Source organism: Pinus tabuliformis, chromosome 5_1, assembly GCF_031772625.1.
Source record: "Pinus tabuliformis cultivar Carrire ecotype Pingquan chromosome 5_1, CPIR1, whole genome shotgun sequence".
In the NCBI taxonomy this organism is placed as follows: Eukaryota; Viridiplantae; Streptophyta; class Pinopsida; order Pinales; family Pinaceae; genus Pinus; species Pinus tabuliformis.
In genome coordinates, this window is record NC_142305.1 from 694,869,442 (window position 1) to 694,887,399 (window position 17,958).

At 42.5% G+C, this 17,958-nt stretch overlaps 1 protein-coding gene across 2 annotated transcripts in view; it reads right to left on the reverse strand.

The window, feature by feature from the left end:
* Positions 1–17,157, reverse strand: part of LOC149166842 (phenylacetaldehyde reductase-like) — a 522,913-nt gene extending 505,756 nt beyond the window's left edge. The window contains exon 1 of one of the 2 annotated variants that reach the window (XM_089432778.1): positions 16,903–17,156. In XM_089432778.1, the coding sequence (XP_089288904.1) occupies positions 16,903–17,014 (112 nt within the window). In that variant the 5' untranslated portion in view covers positions 17,015–17,156. Of the gene's footprint in view, positions 1–16,902 lie in introns of both variants that reach the window. The other variant, XM_089432779.1, reaches the window with a different exon arrangement.
* Positions 17,158–17,958: the final 801 nt, after the last annotated feature.

Sequence of the window (17,958 nt, forward strand, 5' to 3'; positions counted from 1 at the left end):
AATGTGCATCATTATCATGTTGCTGCCCCTGCTAATGTATCATTGGGCTGCCCATGCACATGATTTCATAGTGCTGCCCATCATGCTGCATCCAACAGTGTGCTGCATTAACCATGCTGCACCCAACACCAAGTTGCACCCAACACTGTGCTGAATGGCTGATCTAAACAAACTCCAAACAATCCTAAGACAGCAGCTCCAAGGTAGTCTTAGCTATGGTGCTATGGTCTGTGGCCTAGCACATAGCAACGCTGAAGAGAGTGACTTCAAAACATCACCAATGCATGTGATACTATTTCCTCTCATTGCACGCAAACCATGAAGGAGCACAGATACACATATGTATATATACCGAGACCTGTTGTGATATCACTGATATACATATTAATATAGCAGGGGGGCATATCCATATACTGTGAGATAATTGATATCACAGAAATTGTGACTACGTCATTCATATTAGTACAATGCCTCTTTTCTGCTCCGTCCATTTGAAGACTATCTTGACTACGTCTTTAATTTACAGGTGTGCCGAGAATGATACAAGCACATACCTCCTTGCGTCCTTCTGCCATGAGACTAACCTGTGGTGCGGATCTGGGTCTTCCTCTTGTTGTGTTTGAGAGTCTCTTGTAACAGTGAGTAGACCTCTCCTTAGAACTGCATATGGGTGCTTTTATTCATGCTTACATTAAGCCTTCTTCTATGACTGTGATAGGGCTATCTCCATGATAGCGTTTAGGTTCACTTCTATGACAGCATTAGGGCCTGTCTTTAGTCCTCCTTTATAAAGTCAATAGCCCTCCTATTCCCTGCAGCTAGGGCATAATATGACCCTCCGAACTCTGCGTCTAGATGACTGCCTTTAGGACATATAATGGCAGCGTCTTAGGGTCTGCATTTAGGGCACATGGAATGTGCTATGAAAGCCTCCTTTATGACTGCGTTAAGGTCATCTCCTATGACAGTGTTAGGCCTCTCCATGACAGCGTTAAGATTCTCCATGACAGCGTAGAGCCTTCTCCATGACAGGGTAAAGACTGCTGCTCTTCCAGGAGCAGATTCTCATGTTGACTGCGGCTAAGGCACGTCTGAACTGTGGCACAGCAGAACTACGGCTAGATCATCATCTCCACAACGTATAGCAGCTAGGGTATCATCCAAGGCCAACGTATTCTTCTTAGTGTCTCTCCTTCACCAATAACCCAAGACGTGGAGAGGAGGAGATCACTTGAAGAATATGTGTGTTCTAAATGACATCAAACCCTCTCTTATTTATACTAAAAATGTAGAGGTTGAATAGACACGTCGGTTGGGCTTCTAGAGCCTACATAAGTGCTGGTCGGCTTGATAATAATTACATAAACAAAATAAATTCATATCTCCATAAATACTTATCGGAATCGGATGATCTTTGGATCAATCCTACACCTCTCGACGAGAGGGATCCAATAAAAATATCAGCTGCCATAAATAAGCCGACCCACATGGAGTTTGGCCCTAGTTGTCAATTTAACAAAAAAATCATCAAGGAACTCCTGGAAGCTGGTGTCATTCGTCCTAGCATTAGTCCTTATTCATCACATGTGGTCATGGTGCTCAAGAAAGATGGGGAATGGGACATGTGTCCAGACTTCAATTCCCTCAACAAGCTTACGGTCAAAGATAAATTCCCTATCCCGGTTGTTGATGATTTGTTGGATGAACTAAATGGTGCTCAATTATTTACTAAGCCAGATCTTCGCTCGGGCTATCACCAAATACGCATGAAAGAAGTAGACATTCCCAAGATGGCTTTTCGAACTCATGAAGGTCATTATGAATTCCTGGTCATGCCATTTGGTCTCTATAATGCCCCATCCACTTTTCAGAGCCTCATGAATCACCTACTCAAACCATATCTCAGAAAATTTGTCCTCGTTTTCTTTGATGACATTCTCATCTACAGCGTCACCTGGGAAAAACATGTTCAGCATGTAGACCTGCTCTTGCAACTGCTCTGAAAGCATAAATTATTTGTCAAATTGTCCAAGTTCTCTTTTGGCATGGAAGAAGTCAGGGTGGATCCCAAAAAGATCCAAGCAATGCAAGATTGGCCCCAACCAAAGACCTTGAAGAGTTTGCGAGGATTCCTGGGTCTCACCGGCTACTATTGCAAATTTGTCCACAATTATGGTCGCATTTCTAGACCCCTCACTCACCTTCTCAAGAAAAAATCATTCATGTGGATGGAGGAAGCACAACAGGGGTTTATGGCTCTCAAATAGGCCATGTGTTCCACTCCAGTATTGGCACTACCCGACTTCACCAAATCTTTTGTGATTGATTGTGATGCTTCAAGTACGAGTATTGGGGCTGTCTTAATGCAGGAAAGTTGACCCCTGGCCTTCACCGGCCAACAACTAAGTGGGAAACATCTCGGACAATCTACCTCTGAGAAGGAGATGATGGCCATCTTACATGCAATGGATACTTGGCGACCATACTTATTGGGGCGGCGTTTCCAAATTCGCACAGACCATCAAAGCCTCAAATATTTTCTGGAGCAACGACCATCCTTGCCACAGCAAAATAAATGGCTAGCCAAAACACTAGGATATGATTATGAGATAATTTACAAGAAAGGGCATGAAAATGTTGTAGCAGATGCTTTATCACGCCAATTTGAGGAGGACAGCACCCTGCTAGCAATCTCTCTTCCCATTCCAGATTGGATTGAAGAAGCCCGCAAGGAATGGTTTTCACATCCTTCGCTCTCCCAACTCATTAATAACTTGCGAACAGATCCTAATTCCACAGTGGGCTACTCTTGGAAGGATGAGATTCTTCGCTACAAGGATAGAGTAGTGATATCACCGACATCCACCCTCAAAACGCGCATTTTGGCAGAGTTGCACTCATCTCCCACTACAGGCCATGCAGGCTTTCAGAAGACTTATGCTCGCACTCGTCGTTCCTTCTTTTGGACAGGCATGAAAACTGACATTCTTACTTTTGTGGCTAAATGTGATGTGTGTCGGCGCCACAAAGGAGAAACAGTCAAGTCCCTAGGCACTTTAAAACCATTGTCCATCCTTGCCTCAATCTGGACGGATGTTTCTATGGATTTCATTACTGGTCTTCTGAAGTCAGTCATCATGGTGGTTGAGGAAAAACTTTCTAAGTATGCTCATTTTTGCGCCCTACCCCACCCAATTACCCCTACTTTGGTGGCTCAATCTTTCATGGACCAGATCTTCAAACTGTATGGCATGCCCACTTCCATTGTGTCTGATCGTGACCCGCTCTTCACTAGTAACTTTTGGCAGGAACATTTCAAGCTACAAGGCACCCAACTCCAACTAAGTACTTCCTATCATCCCCAAACTGATGGACAAACTAAAGCAGTCAACAAATGTCTAGAGACCTACCTCAAGTGCTTCACTTCAGAAAAGCAACATCAATGGGTGCAGTGGTTACCTCTAGTTAAATGGTATAATACTAACTATCATGCCGCCACCAAGATAACTCCATATGAAGCAGTTTATGGTCAACTCCCCCCTTCACCTACTTCTTATATCCCTGGATGCTCTAAGGTGCAAGCAATGGATCAACTCCTACACAGCCGTGCATCCATGCTAGCCTGTCTCAAAGATAATCTCCATCATGCTCAGAATCGCATGAAGCAACAGGCAAACAAACATCGTTTAGAGCGCACATTTCAAGAAGGGGATCAGGTATTCTTGAGGCTGCAACCATACAAGCAAACATCACTCAAAGACAAGGGCCGTCAAAAATTATCTCCAAAATTCTACGGACCTTATCAAATACTTCAGCGCATTGGAGAAGTAGCCTACAAGCTAGCCTTGCCACCCAATGCAAAAATCCATCCCATCTTCCATGTATCATGCCTCAAGAAAGTGGTGGGGAACAATTGCAGAATTCAAACCAGTCTACCTGAATTGGATGAAGAAGGTTCAATCTGGCTCCAACCTGAACAGGTCCTTGACACGCGAGAATGACATTTGCGCGGCCGCACGATCAAGGAAGTCCTCGTCAAGTGGAAAGACACCTCTCTAGAAGATGCGACCTAGGAACCAGCCACTATTCTTCAGCAGTTTCCGCAACTTCAGCCTTGAGGACAAGGTTGTTTTTATGGGGGAGGGCATGTTAGGGTCCAAACCTAATCCCCTTATTTATGTAATCGGGTCGAGTCATAGTTATAGTTAGTAAAGAATCAATAAAGCCCATATAAATAATTGTAAGTGGTTGACCCACATTTAAAGAAAGGAACCACAATTAGTTGCAAACAAGCCATGGTATTAGATAGATGGTATTAAGAGAACCATGGTACTGACCCATGGTATTGCATGTGTGAATCCTATATAAAGGATAGACACTCGCCATTGAGGAGCGTCATGTCTTATTTTGTAATCGAGCCCTGCTCTATTGGAGGTTGCCCCCTCGAAGAGGCAAGTGAACATTGCTTTCATCTCCGAATAATAAAATACATGTTATTTCTCATTTTGTTATGTGTTCTGGGTTATGTTTCTTCGTATATACGGTATTCTAGCATCTTCTCGCAGGTCAAGAGCATAACAATCCCAGACTGCATGGGTAAGATGCCTCGACAAGAGAACTAATCATCCTGTCCACACTCGCCACGGGAAAACTAATCATCCCGGCCCACAGGGGAACTAATCATCCTGTTCCATAGTTGCCATGGGAGAACTAATCATCCCGGCCCACAAAAGAACTAATCATCTTGTTCCATAGTCGCCACAAGGTATCGCAGGGAAAGGTTGAACCTGTCACCCTGTACATAGCGCACCACCAGGGGAGGGTGAGTCGCCCTATGGTCGTATGTCGCTCTAGTAAGTACCCCAAGCCCCCCAAGCTCCCAGAGCTCAGTGCATGCAACATGTAGGACCCTTATACGAAGGTCTCTCAACGACTCCAAGTCGTTCGGGAAAATCACAGATTTGACCTTTCCCCGAGGCTTTGACAAAGTGTCTGTGACCTGTACATCAGTCTCAATGCGATGGAGCCTCCTCACTCATAGACTTACCATATTCCATATAAGGTAGTATCTAATGTCTATCTGCTGGAGCAATCATCGAATACGGGATTCCTAAATAATCGAATCCCCCCTGGCTGTCACAAAGAATCAAAGTGGTATTCATCATGTGTACAAACAACTCATTGATGAGCTTCCACAACCAAGCAGCTTTACACGAGATCATACTCGTAGCTATGTATTCGGTCTCGGCGGTGCTTATAGCAACCGACTTCTACTTCCTGCTCATCCATGATATTGAAGCAGAATCCAGAGAGAACCAACACTGAGAAGTGCTCTAGCGATCCTCCACACTGCCTGCCTAGTCAACATTCGAATAATCATGCAGCTTCATATTTCCGACAGTGTATCTCAATCCATGAGAGATTGTGCCCTGAAGATATCTCAGAAGATTCTTGGCACCAATCTAGTGAGGCTCAACCAAATATGAGCTCACCATGCTAACTGCAAAGCATATATATGGACGGAAGTTCACCAAGAACATCAATGCAGATGAGTTTATGAAACTCAGAGGCATTTCCCAAATTTGGTCCGGCATCACCACCATATAACTTCTGAAAGTTAATATCCTCGAGGTAGTCACGGGCTTGCAGTTTACCATTCCATATCTGGAATCCAACTCCCTCTTACTTCTGCAAGTGAGAGGGTCTGCACCTGTCAGAAATAGGTCGTTTCTCAGAAGGTGCCGGTATGAGAGGTCTATCATCCACAACCTTCAAACAATGGTTTGGATCGGCTTCACTTTTAGTGAATCTCAGCTTCATTAGACAGTTATCAATCCTCTCATATTAGGCCCAGGGTGTTTTACTTCAATCCATAGAGGGCTTTCTTCCACCTGTATACATGAGATTCCCAATCATGAATCTCAAACCCCTCGGGTTGTTCCAAACCTATGGACCTACTACACGAGGGGAATGGTCCCCTTGTAAGATTTTCCCTCGATACATCTCAGACATGTACCTTCATGCTCTTCTTGAATTAAGGTATGTGAGTCACTATCTGACTCACATCGGTTAGGGCCTCATAAAGTAGATCTCAGGTGTTATAGATGAGGTATGTCATGATCCCCAATGGACCATCCTGCAACTTGACACAAATTGCCAACCCTAAACCCATGAATAAAAGCATCTTTGAAAATTTCATTTTCAAACACGTACCTTTCCATCGATGAATGCCACCCTGTAACCTTTGACTTCCATTACCAAAATGGACACCAGGTTCTTCTTGTGATCAGGTACATAAAAGAGATTCTGTAAATGAATAGAGTTACGCTCATTCAATTGAGGGGTAACATTCCCTACACCCTTTCCAGGATAGGTTGCATCGGCTCCAAGTATAATCCCCCGATTGTTTCCATTTCTACCAAATTAGAGAGAGCACCCTTCTATCTGATGAAGTGCCTTGAAACACTATAATCGATAAGCCAGATTCCCAAAGAATCTGAAGGAGAGGGCCAATACAAGATAGCCCTTCTTTATCTTATCAGAAACAACATTTGATTCTTCATACCTGGGGTTCCTTGCTTTCTCTGAAGAGTCGGTCATTTCCTTGATGACCTGCATTACATGTCATTCCTTTGACCATTGAAGATGTCCCTAGAATGATTGTTATCATCATCAAGGGATGTGTCCCTGCAATTCGGACAGTCCTTCGCATAATGGCTGAACTAGTTATCTGCCTTTCCTTCCACCCTGAGATCCAGTCTTCCAATGAAGTGATCTTTAGGTAGGCCATATTCTGCTGCGCCATTCTGATAATATTCTCTACTTCGATTTTACCCTCGGTGAATTTGAAGAGGGATTAGGAACCCATTGATCCTTTTGTCCTTTCCTAACTGTCTTCGATGATTGCTCTTTCACTCTTGCTTGGGCAGTGTCTTCAGCTCAATAACTTTTCCAGATTAGCAATCACATCAGCATTAAAGTAAACTACAGATAGAACATAAACATAAATCATAGAAGACAAGCCAAGACAAGAGGACACAAGGTGTCGCGCTAGCCAGGGACAAAACCCAATGTGGGTAAACCCTTGATAATTCTTCTTTTATGTTCTTTGTTAAAATTGGCAACCAGGGAAAAAATTCATGTGGGTCATTTTATTCATGGCTAATAATATTTTTATTAGATTCCTCTCGTCGAGAGGTGTAGGATTGATATAAAGATCATCCAATTCCGATAAGTATTCATGGAGATATGAATTTATTTTGATTATGGAATTATTATCAAGCCGACCTACAACTCATGTAGGCTCAGAAGCCCAACAGTCGCATCTATTCACCCACCAACGTTGTGTATAAATATAAGAGGACTTTTCCTCATTTGGACGCACTCATCTCATTACATCTCTCTCTCTCTACTGCGCAGATATGAGTCTCTTCTCTACTGCGCTAAAATGGGTCTCTCTCTCTCACACATTTGAAGCCGGAAACTGCTGAAACTGAAGCTGCTACTGCAGAAGTAAAGATTGACTTGCGTGGCCTAGAAGATCTCCTCTTTGGAACTGCGCTGTAGGTTCATCTGAACCTCCTTTGAAAGCCGCAACTTTTGGTGGTGGAATGAAGTCAATCCGACGAACGGTTTGCAAGATATCGACTGCCCTAGTTTGAAGCCGGAAACTGTTGAAACTGAAGCTGCTACTGCAGAAGTAAAGATTGACTTGCGTGGCCTAGAAGATCTCCTCATCTGAACTGCCCTGTAGGTTCATCTGAACCTCCTTTGAAAGCCGCAACTTTTGGTGGTGGAATGAAGTCAATCCGACGAACAGTTTGCAAGATATCGACTGCCCTAGTTTGAAGCCGGAAACTGTTGAAATTGAAGCTGCAACTGCAGAAGTAAAGATTGACTTGCGTGGCCTAGAAGATCTCCTCATATGAACTGCGTTGTAGGTTCATCTGAACCTCCTCTAAAAGCCGAAACTTTTGGTGGTGGAATGAAGTCAATTCGACTGTCGGTTTGTGAGATATGGTCTGCCCTAGTTTGATAATGAAGCCGCTAATGCTGATGCTGCTGATCTAGGGTTTGCTACTGCTGATATGAATCAGATTTATTGTACTATTTCTCTCTGCTGAATTATTGAAGATAAAAGAAGATTTGATCAAAGGGTTTCCCCACACATTGTGGGGTTTGTCCCTGGCTAGCCGCCACATCTTGTGTCTCTTGTCTTGGCTTGTTTTTTGTCGATCGTTTAATGTTCTATCTACACTTTACTTTATGTACATGTGATTGCTAATCGATGGAATATAATAAGAAAAAGAAGTAAACTGTTATAAGCATAGAACATACCATAACTTAACATTCTTCAATAGTTCAACAGAGAGAGAGAAAGAGAGAGAGAGAGTACATTTACAACAGAAGTCAACACTTTGACTTATTTAGATAAGAGCATAGATCATCTATAAGAAGATGATACATGAGATTGGTTGAAGACAAGCTGCTTCAACTGATTCTCCATCGTGCTACATCTCGTCATCATGCTGCACCCATTCACTGAACTGCTCTTGTCACGAAAATGCAACTAGTCATGGTTGTACCCATCACGGTGCACTATGTTGCACCACTCACAGTTGTACCCATACATGCTGATGTACATACTGCCTCCACTATGTTGCAATCATTACAGTTGTACCTATACATGTTGCTATACATACTGCCTCCACTATGCAACAGTTGTACCTATACATACTATTGTACATATTGCTTCCATTGCAACAGTTGTACCTATACATGCTGTTGTACATACTGCTTCTGTCCCATAATATGTCCAGCACATCATACCCAAACATGGCCCTGCTGTCACCTACAGCAACAGTAGCTAGGTGACCTTTCAGGACAACAACCAATTGTAGTATTGATCCTAAACTAGGATCCAACACCCCTGCAAAACATTGTTGAACTGATATTTTTTTGTGTTTGTGACAGCCCTGGTTAGGGCACGTGCTGCAGCCCTAAACCCTTATGACAGTCCACAAACCAACCCTCAAAGGTTTGCAGCATTCCTAGTGAAGCCTCCTCTTTGTCCACGCTACCTTCTGAGGGGCTAGTCCACCTTAACAGCCCTCTACACAGCTCTTTCTGTGTGTTAAGGCCTGCGACCTAGCACTGTCATGAGACAGTCCCTACGCATGCCCAAACACACCTTCTTCAGCGTTTTGTCCCTCTAGCTCTTCGGCCTTCACTACCCAGCAACACGACCCTTGAACAGCAACTCGAACTTGTCTTGATAGCCCTCAAACAGTCCTAGGACAGTCTGCAAATCAACCCAGCAAATTATCCTCTTCTTGATCCTCTCTTGTTGCGGCTAGGGCATCTTCATACCACCCTTAGGTAGGGCAACGTAGGGCTTCCTCTAGCTGCGGATTAGGGTCTTCCCTCTGCTGCAGATAAGGGCTCCCTTTAGCTGCGGATTAGGGCCTCTTAGATCTGCGGTCAGATCTCCTACAAGTCAGCGGCTAGGGCTCTCCTAGATGACCCTTCTTTGGGTTGCGTAGAAGGCATCTCCTCTAGACCTCCTCTTCCACCAAAAACCCAAAACAAGTGGAGAGTGAGATCACAAGAGATGATGAGTCTAAATGACTTAAAGTCCTCCTTTATTTATACTAAAACACTGAGCACAAGTGGGGTTTATTTGGTTGTTGGCCGACCTTGACGAATTGTCCCATAACACTAATAAATTCATATCTCCACGAATACTTATTGGAATCGGATGATCTTTAGATCAATCCTACACCTATCAATGAGAGGGGATCCAAGAAAAATATCAGCTGCCATAAATAAGATGACCCACATGGAGTTTGGCCCTAGTTGCCAATTTTAACAGGAGGGCATCAGAAGAGAGTGGACAGCTCCTTACAATCCGAAGCAAAATGGAGTAGCAGAAAGAAAGAACATCACTATTGTAGAAGCAGCTAGGGCCATGATGTATGATCAGGATATGCCAAAATTCCTGTGGGCAGAAGCATGCAACACAACAGTCTATGTTCAGAATAGAACTCCTCATCGAGCATTGGGCAAGATTACTCCAGAGAAAGTCTTCACAGGGAAGACACCTGAAGTCAATCATTTCAAGATTTTTGGGAGCTTAGCAATTGCTGCATGCCCAAGGAAAAGAGGAAGAAGCTGGATCAAACTGCAAAGAAAGGATATCTAGTGGGATATAGCGAGAACGCTAAGGCATACAGAATCTATCTTCTAGGGAGCAGGAAGGTAGTAGTTCGACGAGATGTGAAGTTCATGGAGGGCAGGGCTTTCAGAAAATCTCGAGAAATGCCTTCCGAGGAGCAATCAAAAGAGGAACCGTTGGTCAAACCTCTTCAACCAACGAAAGAAAAGAATTCTTCCTCGGGTCAGGAAGAATCACAAGATGAGGAGGAGCTAACAGAAATACCTGCTAGCAGAGGAAGAACGAGCAGGGAACTTCGTCAGATTCTGCAAGATGCAGAGGACTTCATCGGTGCGCCAAGGAGCAATAAGAGGGACTGAAAACAGCCAGATAGATATCAGGCATTAGTAGCTCAGGATGGGGAGCCTACCAGTTTTCAGGAGGCAGCTCAACATCAGGTTTGGCTAGATGTGATGGTAGAGTAAAACTCCATAATGGTGAACGATGTTTCGGAGGTAGTTCCAAGGCCTCAAGACAGATCAGTGGTAGGTTCGAGATGGATCTACAAGATCAAATACACTGCAGACAGAAGTGTTAAGAAATACAAAGCCAGGTTCATGGCTAAGGGGTATGCTCAGAAGGAAGGAATTGACTACGAAGAGACCTTCGCCCCGGTAGCCAGGTATACATCTACAAGAACCATGATATCTCTTGCAGCACAAGATAGGGTGGGAGATTCATCAGATGGATGTCAAAACGACATTTCTGAACGAGTGATAGAAGAAGAGGTATACATTGAACAACCAGAGGGCTTTGAGACACATGAGAAGAAGTCTCATGTATGTAGATTGAAGAAAGCCTTGTATGGGCTGAAACAGGCACCTAGAGCATGGTATGGTCGAATCGATGGCTACTTGCAGAAAATGGGATTTGTCAAGAGTGACGCAGATCCAAATCTCTACTATCTGGTTGTAGAGAATGAGCCTCTAATCTTAGTATTATATGTGGATGATCTCTTCCTGACTAGATCATCCAGGCTCATTGGGGACTGCAAGAAGAATCTAGCCACGAAATTCGACATGAAGGATTTGGGACGAATGCATTATTTCCTGGGGTTGGAAGTTTGGCAGCAAAAGGGGAAGATCTTCCTTAGGCAAGGGAGATATGCTACAGAAATCCTGAAGAGGTTCAAGATGGAGAACTGTAGACCGATGGCTACTCCAATGATCACCAACTTGAAGAAGATTGATGCATTAGAAGACAAGGATGTTGATCCCACCTTATACAGGCAGCTCATAGGATCCCCGAAGTATCTGGTCAATACCAGGCCAGACATTTGCTACGTTGTCAACACCCTCAGTCAGTTCATGGTGGAGCCAAAGAGGGCGCACTGGGCAGCAACCAAACATGTTCTCAGGTATTTACAGGGAACAGTCGATTATGGACTCTTGTACACCAGCAGTAAGGATATCAGATTGAGTGGATTTACTGATGCAGATTGGGCAGGAAGTTCAATGGATCAGAAAAGTATCTCTGGGTACTGTTTCAACACTAGATCAGGAATGACCTCCTGGTGCAATAGGAAACATAAATCCGTGGCTCTGAGCTCATCTGAGTCAGAATATATGGCTGCGAGCACAGCTTCATGTAAGGCCATATGGCCTAGAAAACTGCTTGTGAACCTATTCAGAAGAAAGACGGAAGCGACCAGGATCATGTGCGATAATCAGAGTTGCATCAAGCTCTCTAAGAATCTAGTGTTTCACGATCAGTCAAAGCATATTGATATCTGGTGTCACTTTGTCGGAGACTGTGTCCGACGAGGAGCTGTACAGCTAAGCTACACTCCTACAGGAGAACAGGTGGCAGACATCCTCGCCAAGGCCCTTGGAAGAACAAAGTTTGATTATTTCAGGGAAAAGATGGGGATGATAAAGAATCCATTTCAATAGCAGAAATAGGGGTGATGTTGCAGTGCAATAGCAGTGAGCAGTAGCACGATGCAACATGGTGAGAAGAGATTGCAGTGTAGATGCATTGTTGGGAAGAAGGACCAACAGCACCACGGATGCAGAGGGAGTTGCAATATAGGATGCAGCAATGCAAAGGATGTTGGGCAGGGAGGCCTAGCATTACCACAGGTACCGGTTCCGTATAGTCAAATTAATGTTCAGTATGGAATATTACTAGAGCACAATCCTCACTAAGAGGGAGTGTTGATTTGGAGTACCATCGGATATGCTCTAGCCATGAAACTTGGTGGACAGACTAAAGCACATGAGATCTCCAAGACCCGTAAATGGTTTGGCCAGATTCTAACCGGTTTGGGAGATATTAAAATAATTAATATTTTTAATGGAATTCCTAAGTCTAAACTTAGGAAAAATAAAATATTAATGGGTATTAATATAAAACTGGGTTAGAAGGTTCCAAAAGTCATGGATCAAGCCAAATCTAATCTTAGCCATTGATTAGAGATTTAATCTCAGCTGTTGAAGGATCGACAAGAAAAGTATAAGAAGAGGCTTGAGGGTCAGTTGGAAAAAACACTGAGGGAGACCAGTCAGTTCAATTTTTGGAGCGCGGTTAACTGAGAAATTTGAACTAGTGGTCTAGAGAGCAGTAGGAGGCAGCAAGTATGAAATAGAGAGTCGGGAACAGCACCAGAAGATCAGCACAGAGGTTGGAGAGACAGACGCAGAGCCTCTCAAGCAGACGCAGAGGCAGCAAACTGCGGAGTCACTAGAGGACCTGCGTGGTGACGCAAAGAGGCCTAGTGCTGACGCAGAGAGGCAGGAGTTGACACAAAGGGTCTGGGACCTACGCAGAGGTCAGCTAGCTTGACGCTGAGACTGGGAGAAGTGTTGTAGAATTTTCTCTCTGTTGGGTTAGCCAGTTTGACACCCAGTTGTACTGAAGAATTGCTGAATAAAAAAATCCTCCCTTGCTGCGCCGGTTTTCCCACATTGGGTTTTTCCAGGGACTGTTGTCCAAAATATCTGTGTCAATGTGTTGATTCTTGTGCATGTGTTTGTTTCTGTATTATGGTGTGATATGTGCAACATAATTTATTTTAATGTTTACTGAAGGATTTTCATAAATAACTTATTGGAAAATAAGTAGGTAAAATAGATCAATTGTTGTAGTGATAGAATTTTCACACCATCCTTGATCTATGTGTCCTTCTCCGAGAATCATTTATATATTGTGTCTTCATTCATAGAGTGATCATCAAGTGGGTGACTGCGTTTAGAGTTCCTTCCTATTAAGCCGAGACCACAGAGATGCTAGAGTTGTGCTATGTCACACGAAAACTAATTGCACCCAAACAATATGATAAACCTTGTAGAGTGGATCTACTCCTATACTCACACGAAAGAATTCAAGATACCTCCTTCAGATCATAGGTATGCTGAGACTCTACTTCACTGCGATGACGTTATTCATTTCTCCTTGCATCGAGGTTGCGACTACACCTAAACCCAAACTACGTGCAGTCAAACCCTACTGCGGCTCCTCTCTATATGATTGTGGCTTCTTCTTTATCACTGTGGCTACCCTCTACTACAGCTCCTCTCCATGACTGCAACTTCATCCTTGACTGCGGCTTCACCTCCAAGCGAGATCTGTTCTTATCATTTGCGGATACCCAACAGGGTATTTATAGTGGTTGTGTGCATATATTCAAGCCAACATACACTTGTGAACCGATGTGTCTCTTTTCCCAAGCCGACATTACTTCTATTTATGTATTTAATTCATATTTTGAGCTGACATGAACTTCCTTTGTTGCTTTCGCTTGCAAACTTCCTGTGCTTGTTTTTGAGGCATTGATCTTGGTCTTGGAGGGTTGTTACACTTGTTGAAGACTTGTATACATGACATGACTCTTAGACATATAAAAATAAATCCTAAAGACATCAAGAAGAAGTCTTTTATCTAGTGATAGTACTTGCTCATGAAACCCATGCAGCAAGATTACAAAAATAATTTATTCTCTTTTATTACATCAAATACAAAGATCATGTCATTATGAAGACCGGACCTAGTTACACTTTCTTCAGCAAGTGAGGGGCAGGGACAGTGAGTCTAGAGGAAAGCTTTTACATATCCGAAGAGTCAACTACAAGTGGGCCGAGTTTCTCCAATGAGGCTACGCAGAAGATACAGAGGCAGAGTTCGATTTGGCCATACAAAGGGTCGATTCAATTGTTGGAGGCCGGGAAGATTTCTAGAAGGTGCCAGCAAGTCATTCTCAGATGCTAGATTGGGTAGATAGCTTGATCAGATGCAGTTCGAGGAAAAGTGTTCTAGTGTCTGCGAATAAATCCTAAAGACATCAACAAGAAGTCTTTTATCTAGTGACACTTCTTGCTCATGAAACCCATGCAGCAAGATTACAAAAATAATTTATTCTCTTTTATTACATCAAATACAAAGATCATGTCATTATGAAGACCGAACCTAGTTATACCTTCTTCAACAAGTGAGGGGCAAGGACAGTGAGTCTGGAGGAAAGCTTTTACATATCTGAAGAGTCAACTACAGGTGGGCCGAGTTTCTTCAGTAAGGCTGCGCATAAGATATAGAGGCAAAGTTTGATTTGGCCAAACGGAGAGTTGATTCAGTTGTTGGAGGCCGGGAAGATTTCTAGAAGGTGCCAATGAGTCATTCTCAGATGCTAGATTGGACAGATGGCTTGATCAGTTGCAGTTCCAAGCAAAGTGTTCTAGTGTCTGCGTAGGTTTGACGCAGAGGCTGACGCAGGGGTTTGGTGGAGCCCATTCAAAGCCAGTTTCGAAGCTCGATCAATGTCGGGTGAGACAAAATTTGTCTCACTAATTTTTGTGGCCAGTTTCTCCTGTAGTGGATTGTCAGTTTGTGCATCCAGATTGTACTCAGAAATTTACTGTTGCATAATAATAAAAATCCTCAATTGCTACACCAGTTTTTCCAATGACACTTATCCAAAAATAACTATGTTAATTTTTTTATGTGTGTGTGCTAGAATTTTCTCAATGTCCAGTGCTATTTTCTTGCGCAGTTTTATTTGTGAAGGTTGCAGCGTGAATTATTTGGTATTTGCCTTAGCAGATAAATTGTTAATTTAATTAACAATTAGAAAAATAATTTCCAGTTGCTGAAATAGGATTTCAGACCTGAAATTTTCACATATGATGCCATGGGAACATTGTAGCAAAGTGTGAATGTATCCAAATAGATGCCCTTGGAGAACAAGCCCACCTCTACCCACATGAGAAAAACAAATATAGTAGCAAGATATCTCATGAAGATGGTAGACTAAGAGATTAGATTGTTGCAATTGGAGATACAGTAGAGGATAATGAGGTGATTCAGATTTTTTTGAATGGTTTTAGTCCATTGTGGCACAAATTTGTCCAAGTTATCTATAGTCAAGAGAATTTAACTAACTTCGAGCAATTATAGGATGTTTTTGTCGGAGAGGAAATGAGACTACAACAAATGAGGATGTTCCAAACCTATTCCTCATAGGGAAGGTGACAAAGGGAGCAAAGAAAGGATCCAGGAAGACTCAAAAGAAGAAAGAAGATTCAGGATCTTCTTACCAATAGAAGAAGGATTTGGGCCATATCATGTGCTTCGACTAGAACAAGCATAGTCATTAGGCTTCTTAGCGTCTTGAGAAGAAGAAGGGGAAGAGTAAGCAGTGGAAACGAAAGCAATTTGCAAGAAGTGCTGAATTTAAGGAGTGGACAAGTTGATTGCTTGGCCCAATACAACCTTTGCCATGGTGTCATGCCTTTCCACCAACATGGTGGCAGGTGTTGGGTAGCATGTTGACAGTGGAACCTCAACACAACTCCAAAAAAATCAGCCTTCTGGGAACAAAATACTGACATGGAAAGTGGAGCTTGGCGATGATGGCAAGAACCAATGATTGAGCTGGGGTCTATCTCATTCGACACACTAGTCAGAGAAGTTATGGATCCACATTAGGCATTGTACGTTCCTAATATGACAAATCTCCTTTTAGTTTTTTGTCGTAACCCTGATCTTGGTCAAGTTTTGGCCATATGAATCAGGGAGGGTAGCCTTTACAAACTACTAGAAGATCTAGTGAAGCAGAGAGCTTCGTTGACTAGCAATGACATCCTATGCAAACTTTGGCACAGAATATTTGGTCATCTATGTTATGGCTTCTTACCTCTTCTAAAGGATATAGTGGTTGCATTCCCTAACTTCAAGGTGGAGAGGAAAGGTGTGTGCAAGGGGATGTGCAGTTGGCAAACATGCCAAGGTTGTTTTCCCAAGAAGTAAGCACAGATCAAGAATCCCGATGTCTATGGACCCATGTCATCAACTTCTTTGACAGGGACTCTTTATCATGTTACTTTCATTGATGATTCCTTCTTAAAAATCTGGATATATTTAATGAAGCCCAAGGTTGATGATTCCTTCTTAAAAATCTGGATATATTTTATGAAGCCCATGGGTAAGGTCTTTAATAGGTACAAAGAGTTTAAAGCTCTTGTTATTAACAAGACCAGAAGGAAGACCAAAGTACCATACAATGCCACCAACAAGTCATGGTTCCTCAAATGGAAGTATTCCCGCAGCTGGGAATTAAGAAAGAATTGCACAGAACTGCTTAGAAATTCTTGAAATTTACCATTCATGCAAAATCAAACATAAAAACAGAGCCAATATACCATTGCTAATGGGAATCGTAACAAGTTAAGAGGCAGAAAATGAATGAGGTGACCTACCTATATCACGAAGGGTAGCTCGAACTACATAACCGCGATCCAACAGCAACTTCACCAGCCATGAGGCGATGAATCCCGAGGCTCCTGTAACGCAAACCAGTCTCCCACTCATGACTATGGAATTTCGATATCACAGCAACGGTTGAAGCGTTTCCAGAGAACAGAATAATACAGGGAAAGGCTACAATGAGTACAATTAATGGCAACAATAAGCTGTGGAACCCAATCCCTCCGCCACTGATCCTGATGTGACATCTTTGGAGACGTCACGTATTAATTTGACCACCTCTTTCTGTTTGGCCTTTTTCAAATACATTGTACTTTCCTCTTTATACATTTATGTGTAGTATATATGTGACGTAGGTGATGACGTCGTTTTCATCATTATATTTTGACTAGTCAGATATGTGTGGCGTAAGTGATGACATCATTTAATGGTTGTATTTTGATAATTAGATTTTTGTAATGTAAGTAGTACGTCATTTTCTTCGTTATATTATTTTGACTCATGGAAGAAAATATAAGACTATATTTATGTGGATAAGTGTGTTTACTCTTCCACAAGACTATATTTATGTGGATAAGTGTGTTTATGGTATAATAGAGTTTTCAAATTTTCAATTTAATTATTAATATTATTAAATGGGTGATAGAGATTTAATTTTCACAGAATAATTATGTTGTTAAGTGTTTCTTTGTGGGATTTTGTTAGGAAGATTTAGCCATGTTGTTAAGTGTTTCTTTGTGGGATTTTGTTAGGAAGATTTAGCCAATCACAAACGAGTATTTTCATCATCCTCCTATGAATAGAAAATTGACATGTGGGAAGAAGAACCACAATTTGGGAAACGTCGAAATAGCCTCCTTCATTAAATCGTTTACAAGACTTGAACTGCCACTATCGTAAGGAGCAACAACAAGCAACTAGTCGAAAGAAACAACATGATGGAGATTTGAACCCTTGTGATTCTTTGACTCGAAGCTATTCCTCGAACTACAAAGGCTCCCGGCAAAAGACACAATTGCTTAAGTGTGTGAGCAAAGAAGGAAACCCTA